Genomic DNA, 24,394 nt, shown 5'->3' on the forward strand with positions numbered 1-24,394 from the left:
GTCAGGAGCCCTCCAGAGTGTCTCAGTGTTTGCAGGGCTACGCTGCCCCATACAAAAATGTTTGAACACCACAGTGTATGAGTACAGGCTGAAGGGGAAGGGAGAGGAAAAGTGCTCCAATTTGATCCCTGGCCTCTGCATGCTGCTTCCTTACAGCAATGCGGCATAGATTGAGAACTCAGCAGAGCAGAGGCGGTGAAGAGATTCCCCCCTCCCCCCCCAAAACTCGGTAGTGTCACATGACAATGCTCCAGTGTGTTGTGCTACTCCTTTTCTAGAGGTTTTTAATGTTGCTTGTTTTCCAGTTTATGGCAGGTTTAGAATTTATAAAACCCAAATTAAGTAGCTTATGGAGCAGACCAAATCTCTTAAATCTTTAGACACCGGCAAATGTCTGAAAATATTCCAAACACTAATGAGGAAATATTTCCAACCTATCCTCCTGCAGGTACCCTTCAGATGACCTATTTTCCCTGCAGCATTTGACTGTTGCAGTAGTGGGTTTTTTTGTTGCTGAGGCTGGACGATTAAGGTTTTATATTTAAAATAGGCAGAAGGTGGAAAATGTTTGTTTGTAACCATTATAATTCCATTTGGCTGCTTGTTAAAAATGGAATTATGAAATATATATTTATACCAAGATGATTTCATGGAAATACTTTTCATCCTGTTGAACTGTTTAGGACCAAACGCCTTGGTTTTAGATTACATACTGCTGATTTTGGACTGAGCTGAGATGAGCCCCAAAGGTCGGTCCAAGGGCAGCCTTTTGTTCTTTCTTCCCACTTTTAAATTATAAATGAGACTTGCTTGCTGCTTTCTTCACAGCCAACATAAAAGTGCAGGTATTGATGAATGGAAACATACATGTGTGAAACTATTCATTTGCTCTGAGTGTACATGAATGCTTGCATGCACAATTGTAGAGGTGAATCAGTTGTTTAGTATGTATAATGCTTAACAAATTAGAACTTGAGGTAGGAGCTGCTCATCATATTTGCATATGTATGAATTTGACTGCACATACTGCATCGAATGGGGACTCACTATATCAGCCATTGTGAAGTCATTGTAACCAAAGTCAATGGTTACAATGATTGTAAAAGAAAAAGCTGCTTTAAAGAAAGGCGCCATCAGCAATTTACTAAATCCTTTCATTGTCATGAATAGTTTTATCTTTGGACAAATAAAACACTTGAAACATTGTGCACCATAAGTCTAAGAACCTTCAGTAGTTTTCCAGAGTACTTGTGTACATTGAAGAATTTCAAGGACAAAGTAATCCTGATATGGATGTAATCAATTATCTTACCTCTTATTTATGAAATGTGAATAGTGGCAAGACGCTGTAATCCATATCTTAAATTGTGTCCTTGCAGACATTACACTACAATGGCTTATTCAGCACTCCAAATCGAGGCGCTGCTGAGGATGGTCTTTCTTTGCAGAAGATCGTAAACAGCCTACCCATCCTATGTACCTTGGAAAGAAGTATGGAAGAGCAAAGCCAAACTCAGCTGGGACTGAGTCTTTCAACCCCAGTTCCTGTTAATATGGACCTCTAAGATTTCTTCTTTGTGTTCCTCTGTCTAAAGGTCATTTTGTACATTTAAAAAGAAAATTAATTTGTGCCATTCAACAGTAATGCAGAGTAATCACAAACCATTTATGTAAGCCTCAGACACATGGCTTCATTATTTGGATGATGCATCTGTTTTAAAAAAAACTGCCTATACCCTTTTTAACAGGCTGCTATCCTGATTGTGTGTTTTTCATTTTGCATGTGATGTATTCATATAGTGCAGTATTTCAATGTAAGGTTACTTGCACATTGAAAAGCTGTTTTGTGAGGTATCTGTCTCCTTTAAGAAATGCTCAGCCCTATTTAAAATGGCTATGGATTGCTTGAACACCAGTGAAGATATGCTCCTGCTTTATTAAAAAATAATCATATTGAGACACTGTATGGAGACAGGAGCAGGCTAGCAAGATTTTGTTGATTGGTAGGGATGCCTTCACTTTGCTGTTTTGACATCGATATGGATTGCCATTTAATACAAATGAACACTGAAGCTAGCTCTTTCAAATGCTTTTCCCCCCACCCCGAGCAGCATCTACATCCAGAGTGCAGCAAGAAAATCCAACGACCTTTTTCTTAATTTAATATAAATTTCTTTGCTCTTTTAAATTATTTGCATTCATAACCTAATGCATTGATATTGCATTGAAGGAAGACTGGAGATTGATTCTAATGTGTCACTGATGTGCACCATTCCTAGATTCATCTTGTACTCCCTGGACACCTCAATGTGAGAACAGCACCAGATAGACCTACTATTAATGTTTTAATAGATACAGGAACTTGACAACATCAGACACCACTAAGTGTAGCATGGTGGCATCTAAGTTGCATCAGAATAAGAGCAAACTTGAAATGCATCCAACGGCTGCTTGTAAACCAGTGTAGTTCGATGGTCACAGCATGCTCCAAATTGGTACATTACATAGTGAGAAGGAAGTTTTAGTACAGTTTGATGTCAACATTGTCTTTAGATGAGATTCCGCTACATCACTCAAACAAGACCGTGATCAAGATCTATTCGAAACTGATGTGCTCTTTTACTTAACAGACACGCTGCCATCCACTTCACCAAATCCCTGTCCCTGTATTTTGCTCCCTCTGGGCTGTCTTGAAAAAACATCTAATTTGTGATAACAGCATGGAGCACATGTGACCTGCTTGTCACTTGATCTTAGTCCCTGTGATTTTTTTTTTCTGTGGCATTACCCGAAGGTGCATGGGCATACTCATGACCAAAAAATAAGAACTTTATTGTCAACGTGAACATTGATTCTTGTGCTGTAGACCTGACTAGCAGGTGTTGTTCAACAGTGCAAAAAGTGAATTGAATACATTCTAAACTTTGAATTGTTTCTGTTTTAAAGCAATCTCTCCAGCCTATCCTCTTGCAGGTATCTTTCAGCAAAGATTAAAAAAAAACTTGCATTTATATAGGACCTTTAACCTGTGTATGGAGGTGTTAATTGAGGATTAAGTGTTGGCCAGGGCACGAGGAGAACTCCCTCGCTCGTCTTCAAATCGCATCATAAGATCTTTTATGTCCACCTGAACAAGCAGAGCCTCGCTTTAACGTCTCATCCAAAAGATGGTACCTCTGACAATGCAGCAGTCCCTCAGTATTGCACTGAAGTTGTCAGTCTAGATTATATGCTAAAGTGGAGTGGGCCTTGAACGTACAACTTTCTGACTCTAAGGCACTAGGCCAAGCTGACATTTGATTAGTTGCTGAGTGCAGTAGTTGGAGAGTTGCAAAAGATTATTGAAAATATATATAACTTTTCTGATATCAGTTTTTCCAGTGTTAAAACTGAATTATGAAATGTGTTTCAGTTCATAAAATTTAGTGGAGCAAACCCCTCCAATTCTTCTTTTTCAAATGGTCTTTCACTTTGTGATTGGAGCAAAATATGATTGTCATCTAATTTTTAAAAAATAATCGACCCTGTACCTTAACAATTGTTAAATCACTATAAACTTTGAAAGCATGGGGTGAATTTCCATTTTACAGTTGTTATTTTCATTTATTGCATTTACCCTAAATAGTAAGACAGTTATTTTAAAAAGTTGTGTTTTATTAAAAGGGATACAATCTCTTAATGAATAATTTTACGGAATCTGGGGTGTTGATTTATAGAAATAGTACCAGCCAAAATTAAGAACAAGTCTTGACAATTTTTGAGAGAAGCCAATTCCAAGCAGAATTTAGGGGCTAGTGCCATTTTTTTGAGGTGCTGGGAAGGGAATACTTTCTGCATTTACTCTGTAGCTTATTTTATACAATAGGTAAATCATCCTTTTGTTTCCATGGCAATTAAATAACAGTTGATGATTTAATTACTTAGCAAACAGCAACTTCATGATGCCTTAAACATCATCAATTCTTCAATGTAACTGGCCCTGCTGTAATTGAAATTTAACTTTAATACTACTTTGTGTCGTAACATGTGACATTTAAACTGAATACATGAGTAGGATGCTGAGTTTATTACTCATCAGTCTCTCCACGTCTGCATGCTGCATCTGCAGGAGAACTGCATATCCCACTTTTTCCTCATTGTGTTATCTGTATAAAACATAGTTTAGATTGAATTGTCCATGAGCCATACGTATTAACCTTATAAAGGTTAAAATGGGGACTTAGCTGTAAAGCTCTGTGATCTCATGTCCAGTATATTTTTTAAAAACTGGCTATTAGTAATTTGCATTGCAACTGTTGTGCTGTTGCAGTTATATTAGGTTTAGGAATGTGGGCTTTTGACAATACATCAGTGCATTTTTGGTCAGTAGAATCACAAGCATTAAATCCAAATCTGCCATATTGGTGTGGTAATTTGCATTGTTCCACTGCATAGAATGGAACAGATGATCCCCATTATACAACATACAAGTTTTCTTCAAATTTCCAATTGGCATTAAGATTTTTTTCAGAAACAGTTTTAACATGCAATAAATTCTTCTGGAAACTCCCACACACATTTGTCTGGCAACTGAGGTATCAAAATGTTTCTGAACTAAAACAGCATCTGGAACTTGCCCAGAGCTGGAGAGCAGGACTAATTGGATTGCTCTTTCAAAGGGCCGGCACAGGCATGATGGGCTGAATGGCCTCCTTCTGTGCTGTATGATTCTAACCAAGAGTCAAACATGTTTTTAAAAACCAGTAGGCACCTTTTCTTGGTCAGCTTTTATTTTGAAAGAATGTTTTGGACTTGTGATACTCAGTATTCCACCTAATTTTTAAATGTATATACAACAGTGATATGATTGAATGGGTACCTCAGACTGTAAAGTGAGCACTGATGGTGCTAACTGGAGCAATTCATAGGTACAATAAATCTGTTTTTCCCCCCCGAGGTAAAGACAAAGTAGATTTATGTAAAATTGCATCGTCCATTATGTATACTTTCAAACTAAACATTAAAAATCTACGACATCTTAATGAAATGTAATGCCATTGAAAATTGAGATGAATCTGTAGCATTGTATTGTAACTGGACCAACCCGTACTTTAGGTGGGATTCGCAAACCCCATTCTTCTAGTTTATTTCTTCAATTCTAAAAACCTGGATGTTTTACAGGATTGCTCTGACACAAAAGGTAAACTGTTAATCAATAGAAACAAACATTCAGGATATGATGAACTAATTTATGGAACTGTGGATTAGACAAGAATTCAAGAGTAAAATAATCTAGTATGCTTTTCGGCACCTAATAGCGTGACATTGAATGAACCTGCTGCCGTCACTGTTGCTTAACATCATACATTCACTATCCAGTCATTGTAAGCACAGGTTGGCTATTCATTTACAATGTGGTAATACTGTCTCAGGGTTCAGATGACATAAATCACTGTTACTGTTGTTTATGTCATCTGAGCCCTCATCTTGTAATTCAAGGATCGGCACCTAGGATCCTGAAAATGTGTCAGCAGTGGTCAGCAAAATTACATTTCTAGTTGGCTCCTTTAGAAATTTGTGGTGAATGTTTATTGGTCACAAAGATTAAATTTCTTTTGTTGCCACTTTTAAAGTGAAGCAGTTCATATAGGATGTTGCATTAAACTATGACGACTGGTAGTATTAATAATTTACAGTGTAAGTTTTAGAAATCATCCACACATTTCAGAAGACCGATGTCAGATTCTTTCTTTTTAATTCTCTCTCTAAATTTTACTTTAGGATTAAAATAAAAACATTTTTCTGACACCCATGAATTGTAACTTTTTTCACCTTATGTGCTTCAGTGCCACGGTGTCTGCCCACCTGAACTCTTGTTTGGATGTGGCCAGAGGAATGGAGAGGGAAATATAGCATTGCAAGCCACAATACCAAATCAGTGTTGCCACTTATAATGCATAAATTTCTACTTAAATCCATTAGAATTACCAAATCAGCAGAATATGGAAGCCCTGAATCTCCTGCAATGAGAAGCATAGCAGTACCAGTACTCTGCAGTCTTCATGCTACTATTTCAGTTATGTATAATGTTTTTAATATGAAAAAAATGTATGAATTTTTGCTTATGCTGCCTGACACACAAGTGTACAGATTTAAACTGTGGCCTTAGTTTAGCATGTTTACAGTCTTTACCAGTAAGTACTTGTTTTATTCTCTGTACTGTACTATATGCAAAGGTGAAGCCAAAATTGTAGAGATTTTTAACAAAGTATTGCAGTAACCTAATACTGCAGTGGCACATGGCTGTTATCAAACATGTTGTGAACAAAATTATATATACTTCAAATAAAATCACAACAGTACAGTATTAAAATTGAACTTGTGTAGTTAACATGTCAATCGCAGGACCATGTTTTTAGAGCAGTACAGGGGAAAAGTTCAAATCCTGTATGTTTGAAAAGGTATGCAGCTGAAGCATTATTTTCACAATCCACAATCTGATTGTTTTAATAAAATTAATTTAGTGTCGAGATAATCTGATAGAACAAACATTAAAAAACTATTGTGTACATACAGCTCTTCCAAATGGAATTACAAATTGTAATATTCGACATATTAAAGTGTGGCCCTCATCAGAGGGAGAGAGGGATCTTTCATTGATTAGGAAAAAAAAATGTCCATTCCTTTGGCCACTAGATGTGGCTAACTACAAATACTGTACAACAGTATGTACAACACATGCTATAGTACAGTAGTAGGAAACAGTACTTCCATTATTCAAAGTGTGTCAAATTCAAATAAAGATGCAAATGTCGGGTTTGTACACACTAGTCATTTAGATCGTGTTGGGACTCAGCTTTGCCTCATCCCAAATTAAATCAGTGGCATGATTTTAAAAGGTCGCACACAGCATTCTCATAGACTGTCGATCACTAGATACTGATTGGTAAGTTTAAAAAATAGAAATTGATTTTTAAAAATTGTTTACAGTGGTTAATCTCAATGGACAGAAGTAAGTGATTTCCAAACCGAGTTTGAATTGTAGCAGCAGCCGGGTTAGCAGCAATTTTCCTGCAGAGGCCCATGAATGGCCATTTTTAAAATTGACCTGCCAAGCATAGCTTACGTTGTATAATATGCCACCACAAGCAATGTTTGATGTTGAATCCATGTTAATCTGATGTTTAATCTGCAAGCACTGTAGGATTGAGAGCAGAAAATGGATTCTAGAATTACAGTCTTAACAATCTTGGTCTTCAGGATTTAACCTTATGGTCATAAATGGGCCCCACTGTATATTTGCAAAGTATTGAGTGAGTGAATAGCAGCTAATGTTCAAGTTATTACAATTTGAAGATAGTTAAAAATGAAAGATGGAAGCATGCACCCATTAGAAACCAGGCAGTATTAAGTTCGTTAGTCGTTATTGTTTACCGCTCTCTTCGCAGATTTATCCAAAGGTAAAATATCCAACCGTAACCGCATCGTATAAAAAAATTCCCCATCAATATTGGAATTTTCATTAGTTTCATATATATTAAAAATGTGCTTGGTATTTCAGTCAAGTTGTTCTGCTTTTCCCATTAGTGTAGATTGTCTTGGAGTTTTTACTCTTGGCACAATGCACACGTAGTAACACGTTAGACAACACGTCTTGATAGTAGCTGAGGAAGATCCATCCCGGCAAGTACATTAAGGTGATGAGGCCCATGAAATTAAGAGGGTAATGAGAGTAATCCCAAGAGCAGGCGTCGTACTGCCGGAGCCCGAGTCCCCAGGTGAGCTCCCAGGTGTAGATGAAGAGAATGTAAACGGGCAGCCTCTGCCAGGTGTTCCAACCCAACCGGTAGTGAAGGTAGAAATAGAGCTTCTCCACCACGAAGCTGCAGCTGCCGTACATGAAGAAGGACCAGAGCGACGTGTGCCCCAGCAGAGTGCGGTCCGACTTCTCCACCAGGTTGAACATGGAAGTGAAGAAGATCTCGTCCAGGAAGCCGTGCATGCCGTAAAAGACGAAGCGCAGGGAGTCGGGGAGCCCTTGGAGCGAGGAGAGGCGCTCGGCCAGCGTGGCCCGGCTGCCCCTCTCGGTGCAGCGGCACTGCAGGCGGAGGAACCTCTTGAGGAAGAGCTGGGAGTCGTACAGGGCGAGCAGGTAGTGCAGCAGGACGGTGAGGATGGAGGAGCCGGAGCCCGAGCCGGCCACCACCTTGCCCACCAGGGTCTGCAGACCCACGTAGACCGAAGGGTAGAGCACCAGGTGGAAGATCAAAGGGCGCCCTTGGAAGTTCCTCTTCTGCAGGTAGAGCTTCTCCAGGGCGAAGTGGGCGAGCGAGTGCACGACGCCGAGGTAGGGCGAGGAGAAGCCCAGCATCTTCAGGTCGCTGGTCTGGACGAAGCGCTGGACCGAGGACAGCAGGACGTCCAGGGTGATGCCATGCATCCCGTAGAAATACAGGCGCATCCAAGTGGGAAGGGAAGGGCTGGGCCGGCCGGGGCTTTCAGCACCGGACAGATCCTTGAGCCGGGTGGAGGAGGAGGCGTGAAGCAGCCGGCTCCTCTTGCTGCTTTGACCGGGGCGGTCTGTTGCGAGGAGCCGCTGAGCGTCGCGTCGTTTGCTGTTCATGATCCTGCAGTTTTTCAAATCCTCTTTCATCCCCCTCCGCCCCCCCTCCCCCTTCCCCAAGAGAGATTAAGATTAAAGCCTGTTGTTTGCAAAGAAATACACTTCCAAAAAAAATATATAACACGCAGAAATAACCAGAAAGGTTAAGGGCTAGCTCATGTCTCTCTCTCTCCCTCTCTCGCTGTTTCGGTCCTCTGCAAAGGTTAGCAGCTTTGATCATACATCCAGCACCCCCGTTACCTGCCAGAAGCAGCAGCAATCCTCGCTGCCTGCCCCAGACCCAGCAAATGCAGACGTAACGTCTCCACTCAGCAAACCAACACGTCTCACCTCAGACGTAGCCATCCTTAAAGCTGCATACGTGAACTTATTGCCCTCCTCCCCCACCCCCCCAAATAAACCTCGCTCCGCAATAAGATCTCCCCTCCTCCCCCTATTTAAAATCCCTATTCTTATCATGTTTCATATTTTTAGTAAATATTCCGTACGGCTGATGATAATAAACGTGAAATACATGAAATGTGTGCATTTTTTTTGTAAAGCCCCCCCTCCCCCATTTAAAACGTGCAACCGAGTGCACGAAATGAAACCCTTCTTCACCTTTGTCGTTCCGAAAAATCCTCAAAGAAGCAAGACCAGTTTTATTTATATATTTTTTTAAAAAGAGGGAATATCACGTGTCAGGGTGCAGATTGTGTGCAGAGATATCCAACTGGAGGGATACATCCCAAGGATTGTGGGGAAATAAACCCCCCGGGAAATATTTCTGTTTAATTTCACGTTTTCAATATTCACAAGGTTTTATTTTTAATCCAGGGACTTTCTATTCACCAGCAACCCCGGGAGAGTACCTGCTGCAAACAGAACAAAATGCGAAATGCACACTCTTTCCTCATGCAGGTTATCAGATTTTGAGGATGTCAATCGATGTCAAATTACAGTATATTCTAAAAATGGAAATATGAAGTTTAAACCGAGAAATTATTGTTGGTGATATTCGCCCCAATGAATGCTTAACGCCTTTATCTGATGTTCATCTGCTAATCTAATGGAGATGTTAACTGTTTATCGTAAATGGGTTGTCACCTTTGTTAAAATAGCAGAGGAATGTTACGCGAATACGTAGAGCGTTTGCGTGTTAATTTCTAGCCTTTCAAGAATCTGGACAAAATTTGTAGATGTGAATCACACACAAAAAAAAAAGCCCCTTTAAAGTTGGACTGGCAACTCTCTGTCAAAGAAGCAATACATGTGCAAAAGTTTTTAGAAAGCTTTGTTCTGATTGCCAAACACTAGACACCTTACATCAATAAAATTGCTTTATTGAAGTCACTTTTCCAATATTCTGTATTTATAGACTTAGTCTTTTTTAACTATTTAAAAAATGATAGGTTTGTGTTGCAAAATAGGTCATAAAAATGCAAATTGCTATTGGGTTAAGTAGTTGGCTCTAGGAGGTGTGAGTGTGCAGATGTTGGTTGAGGACTCATCTGTGAAGCCCTCCGTGGTTAACCAGCCTGCTGAAACTCGCTGTCTAGGCTCACTTAGGAAGAAAAGCCACTTGGGTCTCTCTCTAGATCCCATTGTGGGATAAAACCTGTATTTTGACAATGAACAGTGCAGTGAGAGTTCAGTTATTTGGGGGAGGGGGAGGTTCATGGGGGATTTAGCAATCAGGCATTGTCTCACTTGATTGAGTACATGGAAGTCCTGAAATCATGTCAGTCAGTGCACAAATCTTTCTGCATTCATCTGGGAAGAATAGGCAGATTCTAACTTCTTCCATTTCTGATGAAATGCCATCGGCCTGAAATGTTAATTCTGTTTCTCTCTCTACAGACGCTGCCTGACTTGCTCAGCGTTTCTACCACTTTCTGTTTTTATTTCAGATTTCCAGCATCCGCGGTATTTTGCTTTTGTGATGATAATCTAGTTGTTTGTGAAGTCTCCTATGAAGCAATGGCTCAGTGAGATCTGGCATGGCTTCGCACGGCAACATTCATAAAAAGCACAGTTCAGCACTAATCAGCATATACATCAAGCTACGAATAAAAGAAAATTAGTTGCTAATAAAAGCATCTCATAGTGAGAAGAATATGTCACTTCATAATCTTTCGGGCACCCATTTCACAGTACTGAGATTAAGTTCAGGGACTTAGAACATGTCGATTGTAGGGACATAGAGGAAGCATATTTCCTGTAGACAACTGTCACTTGGAGTGCTGAATTGCCAATCAATGCCAGGTGATCCAAAAGTTGGTTCACATTCCTCAGGCATCAGTACTTGGGAGTGAACAACCTGTTGAAAGAAAAAGGCCTTTATGAGCTGGGAGAGTCCTTTTTGGCTAACTTGAGAGTTCAGAAACACAAAAGCAAGAACTGAGGCCTGGGATTCAAAGATACTTATGTTTCAGTTCTGCCTGAGTCAGAGCGATGAGGAATGGTAAGGCCTGCCCACCATCTTCAAAGGCAAAATCCTGAAAAGCTTTGCCACTGGGATTCTTCCAGCTGCTTAAAATAAATCCTTAGAAAGGCACTCTCTGTGAAACATTTGTGGAACCAAGATGTGTTGGTGTTCTGCTTTTACTGACTGGAAACATTTAAACGTTTAGTGTTATCAGGAATTTCAAATGAAGCAAGCACAAACCTCTGTTCAAAAGGTTGAAATTTTGTAATGTTGACAACTGATGTTTAATGTCTATAGAACACAGAAAACTCTTGTTCGATAGGCAGTTTTCAAAATTTGATGCCCTACTTTTAAATTTCCCAATAATGTATTAATTGCAACAATCTCTTTTGCTGCCTTTAATCTTATTTCATGCAACAAGTTCGGTGCTTATGGTCAAGTCCGACTTATTCATTGCTATGGCAACAGCTTAGGTTAGCTAAGCTGTTACCATAATCACACTGACTGCCTTTAACTCTTCCTCCCCCCCTCCCCGAGCGGCATTGGATAAAACAAGGCCTTTAATTGATTGCTGCAGCTGACTGGAATATTATCCCTAGAGATGTTTGGGGGAGGGAAGTGAGTACAAAGGGGACAAATAGTCAACTGGTATTTGGCTGTCTGGACAGTTTGCTTCAGGCCTTTTATTATCCCCACTGGAAACATAGCGTTCAGCTAAACATAAAGTCCTCGACTTCATTGGGATCCTGTGACTATGCTTTGTGCTCTGTACTGTCAGAAGAATGGTCACAAATGGGACAAAATCTCTAACTATTCAACAGGTCCAGTTATCTGAATATTATTGAAATAAAGTTTAACTTGTTATGTCATTGTATTTGTGTTCCAGAGAATGTAGTTTTGAGGAATTAATGTGAAATTATTAATTACAAGATTGCACAGAATGTATTATATCAGTCCAGCACAGTTTGATATTAAATATCTCTTTTAAAGCGTGCCTTAGGTATGATGTCTATATGTGGAAAACACAACAGACATTTCTAGGTTAATGACATTTTAATTATGCTGGTTGACCTCCCATGGTTCTGCTCAAGCTAGGTCAGAGATTACACTGCTTTGTAAGGCAGGAGCATTGTAAATTATAATGCACAGTATGTTATTCTGCTGCTAAAGTACAGATGTGCAAAACTTAATGTGTCCCTTTAAGGCCATAAGTTGTAATTGCTGCGCCTTCCTAATCAGTTAGAGGCTAATTGCTCTTAAAAAGTTCCTCAGGTCGATTAGAGGTTACACTAGCTTTCTTTCCTTTATACTTAGTGTGACTCCTGAAGTTAATTAGAACATCTGTTGGTGGGGAAATTTCTCCGTACATTGGAAATGATTGGTTTTCTTTAACTTATTTATACTTTTTAAAATAAATGTGTGACACAAGTTTGCATGTGTGACAGCTCAAGTGTGATGAATGTGTCTCAAAACTATTACACGTACTAGCAAATCTCACATGCTATTGCTCCCGAGGTGGTAAGGTGAAGTATGTTATCAGGACCTTGATTTATTGCAATTGAATATGTGAAATTGTAAATCGATGGCATTGACTGATTATATTTTTTTAACCCATGCATTAAATTTTAAAACTTACCTTGATTAAATACTCAGGAAGATGACAGGGAAAGTGTTCCAGGTTGTAATTAGGTAGGTGGCGTATAGCAATATCGGGGGGGGGGGGGGAGAGAGTACTCATGTGGTGTGGTAGTGTTGGGAGGGGTTTAGAATCAGAGGGAGAGGATGTGGAAGAAAAAGTTGGGCTCTAAGCATATTGGGGAGGGAGTTCCTTTGGTCTCAGAGTAGTGGGGAGGGATCCAGGTTATGAGAGTGACAGTAGTGGGAAGGTAGCCTCTCATTGTCGTAGCACTCAGATCTGGGAGAGCTGGCAGTGGTTTGGGAGCAATGGAAGATGGATAGTAGGGTTTGGAAGCATCAGGCAAAAGCTGGCTCTGGGAGCACTGAGGAAGGGGGGTATTTGGGTGTGGGACTACTGGAAGGGGGAGGGATGCTAAGGTCTGGGACTGTGTGGCGGAATGTGAGGGCAGGGTTTAGAGTTACTGGAGGGTGCAAGGATTTGAAACAGTTGGGCAAGAGGCCTTGGAGTCCTGGAGAATTGAGGGAGGGGTAAGGAACTATGGGGGGGGGGGCGCGCTGAGATGCAGTAGGGTTTGGGGGCCTCGGGTCTGGTAAAACATTTGAGTAGAGGGGGTGAAGGAGAATGAAGGTTGTAAGTTTTTTTTTATTTGTTCATGGGATGTGGGCATCGTTGGCGAGGCCAGCATTTATTGCCCATCCCTAATTGCCCTTGAGAAGGTGGTGGTGAGCCGTCTTCTTGAACCGCTGCAGTCCGTGTGGTGAAGGTTCTTCCACAGTGCTGTTCGGAAGGGAGTTCCAGGATTTTGACCCAGCGAAGGTGAAGGAACAGCGATATATTTCCAAGTCGGGATGGTGTGTGACTTGGAGGGGAACGTGCAGGTGCCTGCTGCTGTTGTCCTTCTAGGTGGTGGAAACCTTGGTGAGTTGCTGCAGTGCATCCTGTAGGTGGTACACACTGCAGCCACGGTGCGCTGGTGATGAAGGGAGTGAATGTTTAGGGTGATGGATGGGGTGCCAATCAAGCGGGCTGCTTTGTCCTGGATGGTGTCGAGCTTCTTGAGTGTTGTTGGAGCTGCACTCATTCAGGCAAGTGGAGAGTATTCCATCACACTCCTGACTTGTGCCTTGTAGATGGTGGAAAGACTTTGGGGAGTCAGGAGGTGAGTCAATCGCCACAGAATACCCAGCCTCTGACCTGCTCTTGTAGCCACAGTATTTATATGGCTGATCCAGTTAAGTTTCTGGTCAATGGTGACCCCCAGGATGTTGATGGTGGGGGATTCGGCGATGGTAATGCCATTGAATATCAAGGGGAGGTGGTTAGACCTTCTCTTGTTGGAGATGGTCATTGCCTGGCACTTGTCTGGGGCGAATGTTACTTGCTACATATCAGCCCAAGCCTGGATGTTGTCCAGGTCTTGCTGCATGCGGGCTCGGACTGCTTCATTATCTGAGGGGTTGCGAATGGAACTGAACACTGTGCAATCATCAGCAAACATCCCCATTTCTGAGCTTATGATGGAGGAAAGGTCATTGATGAAGCAGCTGAAGATGGTTGGGCCTAGGACACTGCCCTGAGGAACTCCTGCAGCAATGTCCTGGGGCTGAGATGATTGGCCTCCAACAACCACTACCATCTTCCTGTGAGCTAGGTATGACTCCAGCCACTGGAGAGTTTTTCCCCCAATTCCCATTGACTTCAATTTTACTAGGGCTCCTTGGTGCCACACTCGGTCAAATGCTGCTTTGATGTCAAGGGCAGTCACTCTCACCTCACCTCTGGAATTCAGCTCTTTTGTCCATGTTTGGACCAAGGCTATAATGAGGTCTGGAGCCGAGTGGTCCGGCAGAACCCAAACTGAGCATCGGTGAGCTGGTTATTGGTGAGTAAGTGCCGCTTGATAGCACTGTCGACAACACCTTCCATCACTTTGCTGATGATCGAGAGTAGGCTGATGGGGCGGTAATTGGCCGGATTGGATTTGTCCTGCTTTTTGTTTTCAGGACATACCTGGGCAATTTTCCACATTGTCGCATAGATGCCAGTGTTGTAGCTGTACTGGAACATCTTGGCTAGAGGCGTGGCTAGTTCTGGAGCACAAGTCTTCAGCACTACAGCCGAGATGTTGTTGGGGCCCATAGCCTTTGCTGTATCCAGTGCACTCAGCCGTTTCTTGATATCACGTGGAGTGAATCGAATTGGGTGAAGACTGGCTTCTGTGATGGTGGGGATATCGGGAGGAGGCCGAGATGGATCGTCCACTCGGCACTTCTGGCTGAAGATGGTTGCAAACGCTTCAGCCTTGCCTTTTGCACTCACGTGCTGGGCTCTGCAATCATGAATCCCTCCTATTTGTTTCAAATCAAACTTTCTGAGCCCTGAGTTGAGAGACTTGTTTTATCAGGTTAGTCAAGGATCTCATTTCATTGGGACCCCCTCCCCTTTCATCAGATACTGCCAGATTCTAGCAACACGCGCCCCCCCACCTACCCTCCGAATACTTGCAGATCTTTACTCCACTCATGCTCCCAGACCCTGCCTCCTCCATTCTCATGGCCCATCAACTGCTCCCCAGAATGCACCCCTGCTGCTCCCTCGGACCTCTCTCCCAATGATTCCAGAGCCCAGAACCCACCACATTGCTTCCAGAAACCCTTTCTGCAGTGCTCCCAGACTCCATGCCCCTTCCCAATGCTCCCAGAGCTGACAACCTTCCTCAGCATACTGCTAGACCCTGAGACCTTAGCCCACTACTGCTAGATCCCAGGCCCCTCTCCCAGTGCTCCCAGATCCCAGAGCTCCCCCTCCCCATGCTGATAAATCAATGTCCATGATATAACACTGCAACTCACCTAGAGCAATGCCATGGGGCATCACTTAGTATATAATTATATTAAAGTCTTGCATATGGTACACTTATACCTTACTTCCTATGTCAACATTTGGTCTTAACATTTGGTATCAACATTTTGCTATCACAGTTTGCTGAATAGCTTAAAGTAAAACTGCAGCAAATCAGAACTTAAGAGGTGGGGAACGTATGAATCAAAAGTGATGTCAGTGGTTAGTGAACTGCAATGAAAATCTGCTAAGGACTTATGAAAACAACCAATCCTGAATGACTAGTCAGGAGAAACAAGCAATTACATTTTTTTTAAAAGATCAACCAAAAGTTCTTAAAATGCTTTTTGAAAAGGTTTAATAACTAAAATTCCTGATGTACAAAATTAAATTTTACATAAAATAAAGATATTAAAAATTGCATATTTCATGACAACATGGATAAATTTAGCCATTAAATCTCCTTTTTGTCTTTTAATACCTTCATCAAAACTGTTAATTGAAGGCCTCAGCCTCTCTTAAAAGCCTGAGCTTGGATCTGATATTTTTACCTGCACCTATGACTCTTTCATATACATGAACAGAGAGGGAGACAGAGACATGCAAATGGAGAGTCAGACACAGGCGGTGTATGCAGGATCAATCACAAAACTTACAAACCAGTGCTGCCAGACCCAGGACCTCTTGTCCCCCCGCCCCCTAAGCAGTATTGTCAACTCTGTGCACTGCCTCTCAACTCACTCTTGACTGACACTAGGAAAGATGAAAATGGAATCAAAACTGAAGATAACCACAAGATAGTTAATAGTCTGAATGATTACTTTCTCTCAAGTATTTACAAAGGTAGACATGAGTAACATGCCCTCCCCAAACCTAGAAAACCAAAGTAAAATCAATGACTTTGATGTAAATGATATGTACGTCTAAGGATTCAAAACAAGTAAATCACATGGGATATATTTACATTTACATGTTTCAGAAACTCAATGCAAACTGGCCAAATTTGTTGATGATTGGAAGGGGCAGTGGAGCTTGAGGAAGTAGCTCATAAATCACACAATGAGTTGGATAAAATATGTAAGGGGCACAAAGATGCCAAATTAAATTTAATGCAGATAAATGTAATGTACTACTCATAGGAAGGAAAATTAAGTGGCACATGTACTCCATGAATGGGGCAGAAATAACTAAGGATGAAGCCATAAGACACCCAGGAGTCTTAGTAGAACTGATGCTAAACATGTCCAGAAAAAAATTCAATATAGAAAGAAAAACTTGCATTTATATAAAAAGCAAAATACTGGATGCTGGAGATCTGAAATTAAAAACAGAAAATGCTGGAAAAGCTCATCAAGTGAGGCAGCAACTGTGGAGAAAGAAACAGTGTTAACGTTTCGGGTCGAAGACCTTTCGTCAGTTCTGCCTCACTTACTGAGCTTTTCCAGCGTTTTCTGTTTTTATTGCATTTATATAACCTCATATGACCTTAGGATGTCCGAAAGCATTTTACAGCCAATGTGGTCACTGTTGTAATGTAGGAAACACCCTCAGTACCGCACTAGAGTGTCAGCCTAGATTTTGTGCTTAAGTCTGTGGAGTGAGACTTGAACCCACAGCTCAGAGGCAAGAATGCTACCACTGAGCCATGGCTGACACCTTAAATGTACCTTAAACTGAAAATAGGGACATAGCTAAAGGTCACTATTTAGAGCAGCAGAACTGCTTGTATTGTAAATTACTGTCCCACCCACTCTCTCCCTCATCTAATTTTTCTTCTACTCTCTGGACTGTTGTCCTGCACATTATTTAAATTTGAGATCATACGCTCTATAAGACTGCAGAATGTTTTCACTTATTTTGAAAAGGATCATTAAACACTGCCCTAATTTTGAGAAGCTAACATGCATTTGAAGTCAGAACGGTGAGTTGAACACTTCCCTGCTCTTCCTGGCCCCACAAAAATAATTCTAAACTTACCTTTTCGGTCCTTTTCTGCTTCACTGCCCTCAGAAATGCATCGGGCTGCTATGTACATCGTTTACATGCAATAATGAGGCTCCTGTTTGATTCAAGCAAGCGCTTAGCCTGCCCAGTGCAAGGCCCCGGGAAATATGGCAGAATCCGAGAGGGAATGGGAATGGGAAGGTAAGTGCAACACAACTATTTTAGGGACACTAATTCCCTGTTTTCACCAGCCAGGTCAAGTAAAAATCAATTGTAAACAATTTTACAACACCAAGTTATAGTCCAGCAATTTGGTGTTGTAAAATTGTTTACAATTGTCAACCCCAGTCCATCACCGGCATCTCCACATCAAGTAAAAATCAGCCCTAGTATGTTTAACATTGAAGAATATGTAAATAAATTGGTTATTGAAATAAAATTTACATATAGCAGGATTTACATATATTAATTCCAGATATGCAAATTTCCACTAGCTTTAATATAAAGTACAGGATCATCTCGTTTTGCTTAATTTCCATAAAACTATTAAATATTTGGAGTGTTTTAAATGATAGGGCAATGAACCAGCCATTCTTACACCATTGGTTTCATCCTTGCTTACATAACAACAGTGCCTACACTCCAAAAAATGATTCATTGGCTGTGAAGAGCTTTAGGGTGTCCTGAGAATGTGAAGGGCAGTATATAAGGTTGTGGTGGGGTTTGTTAAATTTGAGGGCAGAACATCTTAATTGTGGTTGCCCAAAGAAAATGAGTGATTCCATAAACCTGCACAGTTCAGTTCATGAAACATGAGACACTGTACATAAAGGCCCAAAAACTTTATTCAGTTATACTGTGAGGAATTGTGATACCTAAGGGTGAAGGACAGATTTCTATACAGAACTATTGTTAGATACTTCTAGTTTGGTGATTATCTTTTAATATTTTGCAACACTACGGCTGAAGCTGGTGAGACTTGATATATATTCTAGAGCCAATTCTCATATAGATAAGAGTGTGCAGAACAATATATGATACATGTATGCTCCTTAAGCCACTGAAGTATTGTGGGAAACAGGTCTAATCTCCTTTTAGAAACAAACTAGAGGACAATATTACAGTTATTTATAATAACTGGTAATCCACTGCAACAAAACCACATAGCAAGCCCTTTGTTTCCAAGTGTTGCATACCCTTTGCAAGTGACGTGGTGAGAATGTGGGCATTGCCAATTGTACCTATCAATTGAGATGAAACTATGCTGCTTGTGGAGTTGCAGGGTGTTTGCTCTACATTCTCACCTTTGCAGACATCTGCACCCGGCCAGTCAGTAGCCTTGTGACTAAGGAATGACATTAAAAAAATCTTGATGGTGTTTTAATACACTTGGAACACATTTGTTAGTATCCAATGTTCTGTATATCATTCAACTGCTACTCTCTTATCTAGAGATGCGATTTTCCTAACCCATTGCTGAAGGAGAATTTGCTATCTCTTTTGAAATATAAAAGTGCATATATGTGTCAGCATTAGAGTGATCATTAACACAAACAATTCACAGTGTTATATATGTGTTTTTAGCCAGAAAGTATTATGAACTATGCACCTTTTTCTTCACATTGTTACAAAAAATCAGCTGCTTCTCCTTATTTCACACACATGCACACACATACATACACAACACATGCACACACATACATACACACACATACATACACACACACACATACACATGCACACACATACATACACACACATACATACACATGCACACACATACATACACACACACATGCACACACATACATACATAACATCAACAACAGCTTGCATTTATATAGCGCCTTTAACGTAGTAAAATGTCCCAAGGCACTTCACAGGAGCGATTATCAAACAAAACTTGACACCGAGCCACATGAGGAGATATTAGGACAAACTTTGTCAAAGAGGTAGGTTTTAAGGGGAATCTTAAAGGAGAAGAGAGGTCAAGAATACAAACACAAATACACATGCGCGCAGACACACACACACACACATACACACACACATGCATCTGTAGATCAATACTGACAAAGTAAAAAGCAACTATGTAAGCAATAACACTACAAACACAGGATTTTGTGTGTCTACATTCCTGAATGTCCCTGCTCATTTTATGTCTGTCTTGTGGTTGTTCTTTTTTAATGAATTTGACAGAGATCAGTGAGAATCTGCATTCAGGCATAAACATACTCTGCTGTTGTCTTTAGCATGGACTGACATATTTCCTCATCCCCAAGAAATCACAAACAACCACCTACTGGCACGTTCCATGTATACACTGGAGGGTAGATTTTTGGACTCCTCGCATATGGTGAGGCACCTTCCATGGCACAAAGATGCATCACAAAAACCCAGGCCCACTGCCTGTGATCTTGGGTTCAATGAACTTAGAAATACATCGGAAAATCATTGATCAATAGTAACCTTGGACAATCAGACCCTTCAGACGCAGAGCTGCTCCGAGAGGTCCTCAAAGGAACTGTGCCGCCTATAGACAGGCTGTGGTGGGTGGTACCTTGTTGGCTGCTGCCTTATTCTGCTCACCTCCATGCGCTGCTATTCTTCCTCCTCCTCCACAAGGATGATGTGGAGAGGTATGCCCATGGGGAATGTCATTCCTTCTCCAGAGTCATTCTGAGTATGTGGAGGGAGCCGGGGATTGGGGGGTTGGACATTGTAGGGGTGTTGTGTAGCGAGACTGTAGCACTGCGAGGGATTCAAGAGCAAGTCTCAGTGAGCAAAACTGAAAACAAAAAAAGGGTTGAAAAAAACATCAGTGCAAGCCAGAAATCATCAAGCAAAGTTTGGGGGCTCTTCGAAGGTCTCAAACTCCTCACTTCCACCTCAACCAGGTGACTGGGAGAGCAGCTGAGCCTGTTTTATTTGGGTCCAACTTTCCCAGAGTACAGTGGTGGCGGAAAAGCCAGAATTTCCCGGGCACAGTGCCACCAGGTGAGTGGAGCATCTACGCCAACGAGCCTCACGGGGCTTGGTCGGGCGGATCGTCAAAGCTGCCAGAAAGATCGAGGAAACTTCTGTTTAGCAAGTTAATGGCAGATAAGCGGAGTAAAGTGGAAAATGTGACCTTTGTTAACGCAATAATGGGCATGCGCTGAAGATAGTGAGGAAATAGTAATACGCTAAGTGCCATTACAGTAAATTGTTCTGTATAATACAGACTGGTTCCCCCCTAAAATAGGCCTAAAGTGGAGCTGCATGTTATACACAGATTCATAAAACCACAACTTTTTATATCCCTTTATTCTAACACAAGTTGATTTGGCAGCTTTTGCGAAAAGGGCACATTTTCGATGCAGGCTGGTTCGAAATAATGTTTTTTGTGCTGTTTCAGAATGAACTGCTGAAAATGGGGTCGTTTAACTTCAGCATCAGTGTGGAGCTTCTGAGCAATGCTAGAGCAGTATAGAATAACCAAGTCATTCTGCAGGAGTTTTATCATGCAATAGATACCTGAAATGATATGCGTCCTCTTCACCAGAGATATAGAAACTTTGCTCACGGTGCAATGCGACTGTGATCAGATTGCCTGTTGCTGAGCTCAGTGTACTCACCTGAACGTGGAGCCCCGAGGGGCTCCTCTTGACCCCACATTCAAAAATTGTGGGCCGCTGCCAAACACCACTCCCGCCTCCTGAAAGCCGCTGCTACCACCACCCTCCCTCCCCGGCCACCGTTCCCCCTCTCCCAATCGCTACTGCGACCACCCCCAACCCACCCCCGTCCCCGTCCCTGGCCACCATTTCCATGCCGACCCAATCACCACTCCCCCCCACCCCCCGCCAGTCGTCCCCCTTCATTACTTACCCGAGGACCGCAGCTGGCGTCGCAGTGGTCCGATCTTCAATCCCACTTCGTTGCTGAGCTGCCTGTTCCTGTCCACAGCTCTCCGGCTAAATGGTAATGAGGCCCGAAGCCCAATATCGAGTGTGCCTCAGGCCTCACCATTCAGGCTCAGTGATTATTCGGGCATGCCCGAATTTCTAGGCCACAGGCACCTAGGCCTGGATATTAATGAGAGGGCGGGAAGGATACGAGGGAGCCCGGTAGTGGGCGATGAACCTGACAAGGCCGGAGAGGTGGAGGACATGCTGATTTACATAACTGACTCCCACCTGCCTCTGGGCCAGATTGACTGACTGGCCTGGTGAGGGAGTAGGAATTAGCGGCCAAAGGGTGCAGCCGGGGACGCCAGGGGACGGTCCCTGGCAGTCACGGGAAGGGGAGCTTTGCAGGAGATGGGGGTTCCAGAGAGATCGGGAATGATGGGGGGTGGTGGGTAGGAGGCCAAAGGATTCCTTGAGGGCCCTGGGGGAGCACTCCTGCTCCTCCAGGCCCACTAGGAATTCTAAAAGGAGCAGATCTTTAGTAGTTACCTTGGCCAGTCGGCGCCTCCCGCCTTGGAGCTGCTGCCAGGCAGCCGACAGCGTGGCACTCCCCCCGACGTTGAGTTAAGTTTACATCGCAGCGTCGATGATGTCATCCCACCTGCCGTTTGCGGGAGCCTCGTCGATGGCCTGAATTGAGGTAATAAAAATATAAACGGCCAGGAATGCGGCCAGGAGGTAGAATTTTTAAACTTTAACCCCTCCCATGCTGCGCAGAGGGTGGGGGAGAGGCGAAAAGTGGGGCCCTAAAGTCTGGCTTTTGGAAACAGGGCTACACAGGCAGTCAGACATCGAAGAACTGCGGGAAGATTGAAAAGAAGGTTGGGAAAAGCAGACTAGCAACTGTCAGAAAGGTAGCGAGTTTCTTGAGTGTGTCCAGGATAGTTTTCTACAGCAGAATGTTCTAGAGGAAACAAAGGGGCAAGCCATACTAGATTTAGGAATGAGTAATAAACCAGATTTAGTTAACAGCTTAACTGTGCGTGAACATCTATTCAATAGCGATCATAACATGATCGCGTTCAATGTAGTGTTTGAAAGGGACAAAAGTGAATCAGCTGCTAAGATTCTAGACTTGGGTAAGGCCGACTTCAATGGGATGAGGCAGAGACTGTCCACAGTAAACTGGGCAAATCTGTTAATGGGTAAAATGACTGATGATCAGTGGGAAATGTTTAAAGAAACATTTAACGTGATACAGAATCAGTTTATACCCCTGAGGGGCAAGAACTCTCCTTGCCAAAAAAACAGCCATGGACAACTAAAGAGGTAAGGGTCAGTATAAGATGTAAGGAAAGGGCATAAAAAAAGGCAAAAAATGGCACAGATTCTGGCGAATGGGAAAGATACAAAGATCAACAAAGGGTCACAAAACAGATAGTAAGAGCTACAAAAAGAGAGTATGAAAAGAAACTTGCAAGGGATATCAAAACCAATACAAAGAACTTTTATAGTTATATTAGGAAAAAGAGGGTGGTCAGGAGCAGTGTTGGCCCCTTAAAAACTGAAAGTGGGGATATTGTCATTGACAATGGAGAAATGGTGGACATGTTGCATAATTACTTTGCGTCAGTATTTACAGTAGAAAAAGAGGATAGCATGCCGGAAATCCCAAGAAAACTAATATTGAATCGGGGACAGGGACTTGATAAAATTAACACAAGTAAAGCAACAGTAATGAAGAAAATAATAGCACTAAAGAGTGACAAATCCCCAGGACCAGATGGTTTCCATCCCAGGGTTTTAAAGGAAGTAGGTGAGCAGATTGCAGATGCCCTAACTATAATCTTTCAAAGTTCTTTAGATTCAGGAACCGTCCCTCTCGGTTGGAAAATTGTACATGTCACTCTGCTTTTTAAGAAAGGAGAGAGAGGGAAACCAGGGAATTATAGACAAGTTAGCCTAACATCTGTTGTGGGGAAAATGCTGGAGTCTATAATTAAGGATAGGGTGACCGAACACCTTGAAAATTTTGAGTTAATCAGAGAAAGCCAGCATGGATTTGTGAAAGGTAGGTCGTGCCTGACAAACCTGATTGAATTTTTTGAAGAGGTGACTAAAGTAGTGGAAGGGGAATGTCAATGGATGTTATTTATATGGACTTCCAGAAAACATTTGATAAAGTCCCATATAAGAGACTGTTAGCTAAGATAGAAGCCCATGGAATCAAGGGAAAAGTATGGACTTGGTTAGAAAGTTGGCTGAGTGAAAGGCAACAGAATAGGGATAATGGGTAGGTACTCACATTGGCAGGATGTGACTAGTGGAGTCTCGCAGGGATCTGTCTTGGGGCCTCAATTATTCACAACATTTATTAATGACTTAGATGAAGGCATAGAAAGCCTCATATCTAAGTTTGCCGATGACACAAAGATTGGTAGCATTGTAAGCAGTGTAGATGAAAACATAAAATTACAAAGGGATATTGATAGATTAGGTGAATGGGCAAAACTGTGGCAAATGGAATTCAATGTAGACAAATGTGAGGTCATCCACTTTGGACCAAAAAAGGATAGAACAGGGTACTTTCTAAATGGTAAAAAGTTAAAAACAGTGGATGTCCAAAGGGACTTAGGGGCTCAGGTACATAGATCATTGAAATAATCAATACGGCTAATGGAATGCTGGCCTTTATATCTAGAGGACAAGAGTACAAGGGGGCAGAAGTTATACTGCAGCTATACAAAACCCTGGTTCGACCGCACCTGGAGTACTGTGAGCAGTTCTGGGCATCGCTCCTTCGAAGGACATATTGGCCTTGGAGGGAGTGCAGCGTAGGTTTACTAGAATGATACTCGGACTTCAAGGGTTAAGTTACGAGAAGAGATTACACAAATTGGGGTTGTATTCTCTAGCGTTTAGAAGGTTAAGGGGTGATCTGATCAAAGTTTATAAGATATTAAGGGGAAAAGATAGGGTGGATAGAGAGAAACTATTTCCGCTGGTTGGGGATTCTAGGAGTCGGGGGCACAGTCTAAAAATTCGAGCCAAACCTTTCAGGAGTGAGATTA

At 42.0% G+C, this 24,394-nt stretch overlaps 2 protein-coding genes across 3 annotated transcripts in view; one reads left to right on the plus strand and one right to left on the minus strand.

Moving 5' to 3' along the window:
- Positions 1 to 24,394, plus strand: part of LOC137334821 (ADP-ribosylation factor-like protein 8B-A) — a 123,108-nt gene that overhangs the window by 69,710 nt on the left and 29,004 nt on the right. Inside the window, exon 7 of one of the 2 annotated variants that reach the window (XM_067999823.1) lies at positions 1,380 to 6,357. The exons of the other annotated variant lie outside the window; for it this stretch is intronic. Coding sequence (XP_067855924.1) covers positions 1,380 to 1,429 — 50 coding nt within the window. The 3' untranslated portion in view covers positions 1,430 to 6,357. Of the gene's footprint in view, positions 1 to 1,379; positions 6,358 to 24,394 lie in introns of those variants that run through there. 2 annotated transcript variants of the gene reach the window in all.
- tmem229a (transmembrane protein 229A) lies at positions 7,541 to 8,602 on the minus strand. Its single transcript, XM_068000106.1, has one exon. It carries the CDS (start codon positions 8,600 to 8,602, stop codon positions 7,541 to 7,543), a length of 1,062 nt encoding a protein of 353 aa, XP_067856207.1.

Source organism: Heptranchias perlo, chromosome 18 (genome assembly GCF_035084215.1).
Source record: "Heptranchias perlo isolate sHepPer1 chromosome 18, sHepPer1.hap1, whole genome shotgun sequence".
Taxonomy (NCBI): domain Eukaryota; kingdom Metazoa; phylum Chordata; class Chondrichthyes; order Hexanchiformes; family Hexanchidae; genus Heptranchias; species Heptranchias perlo.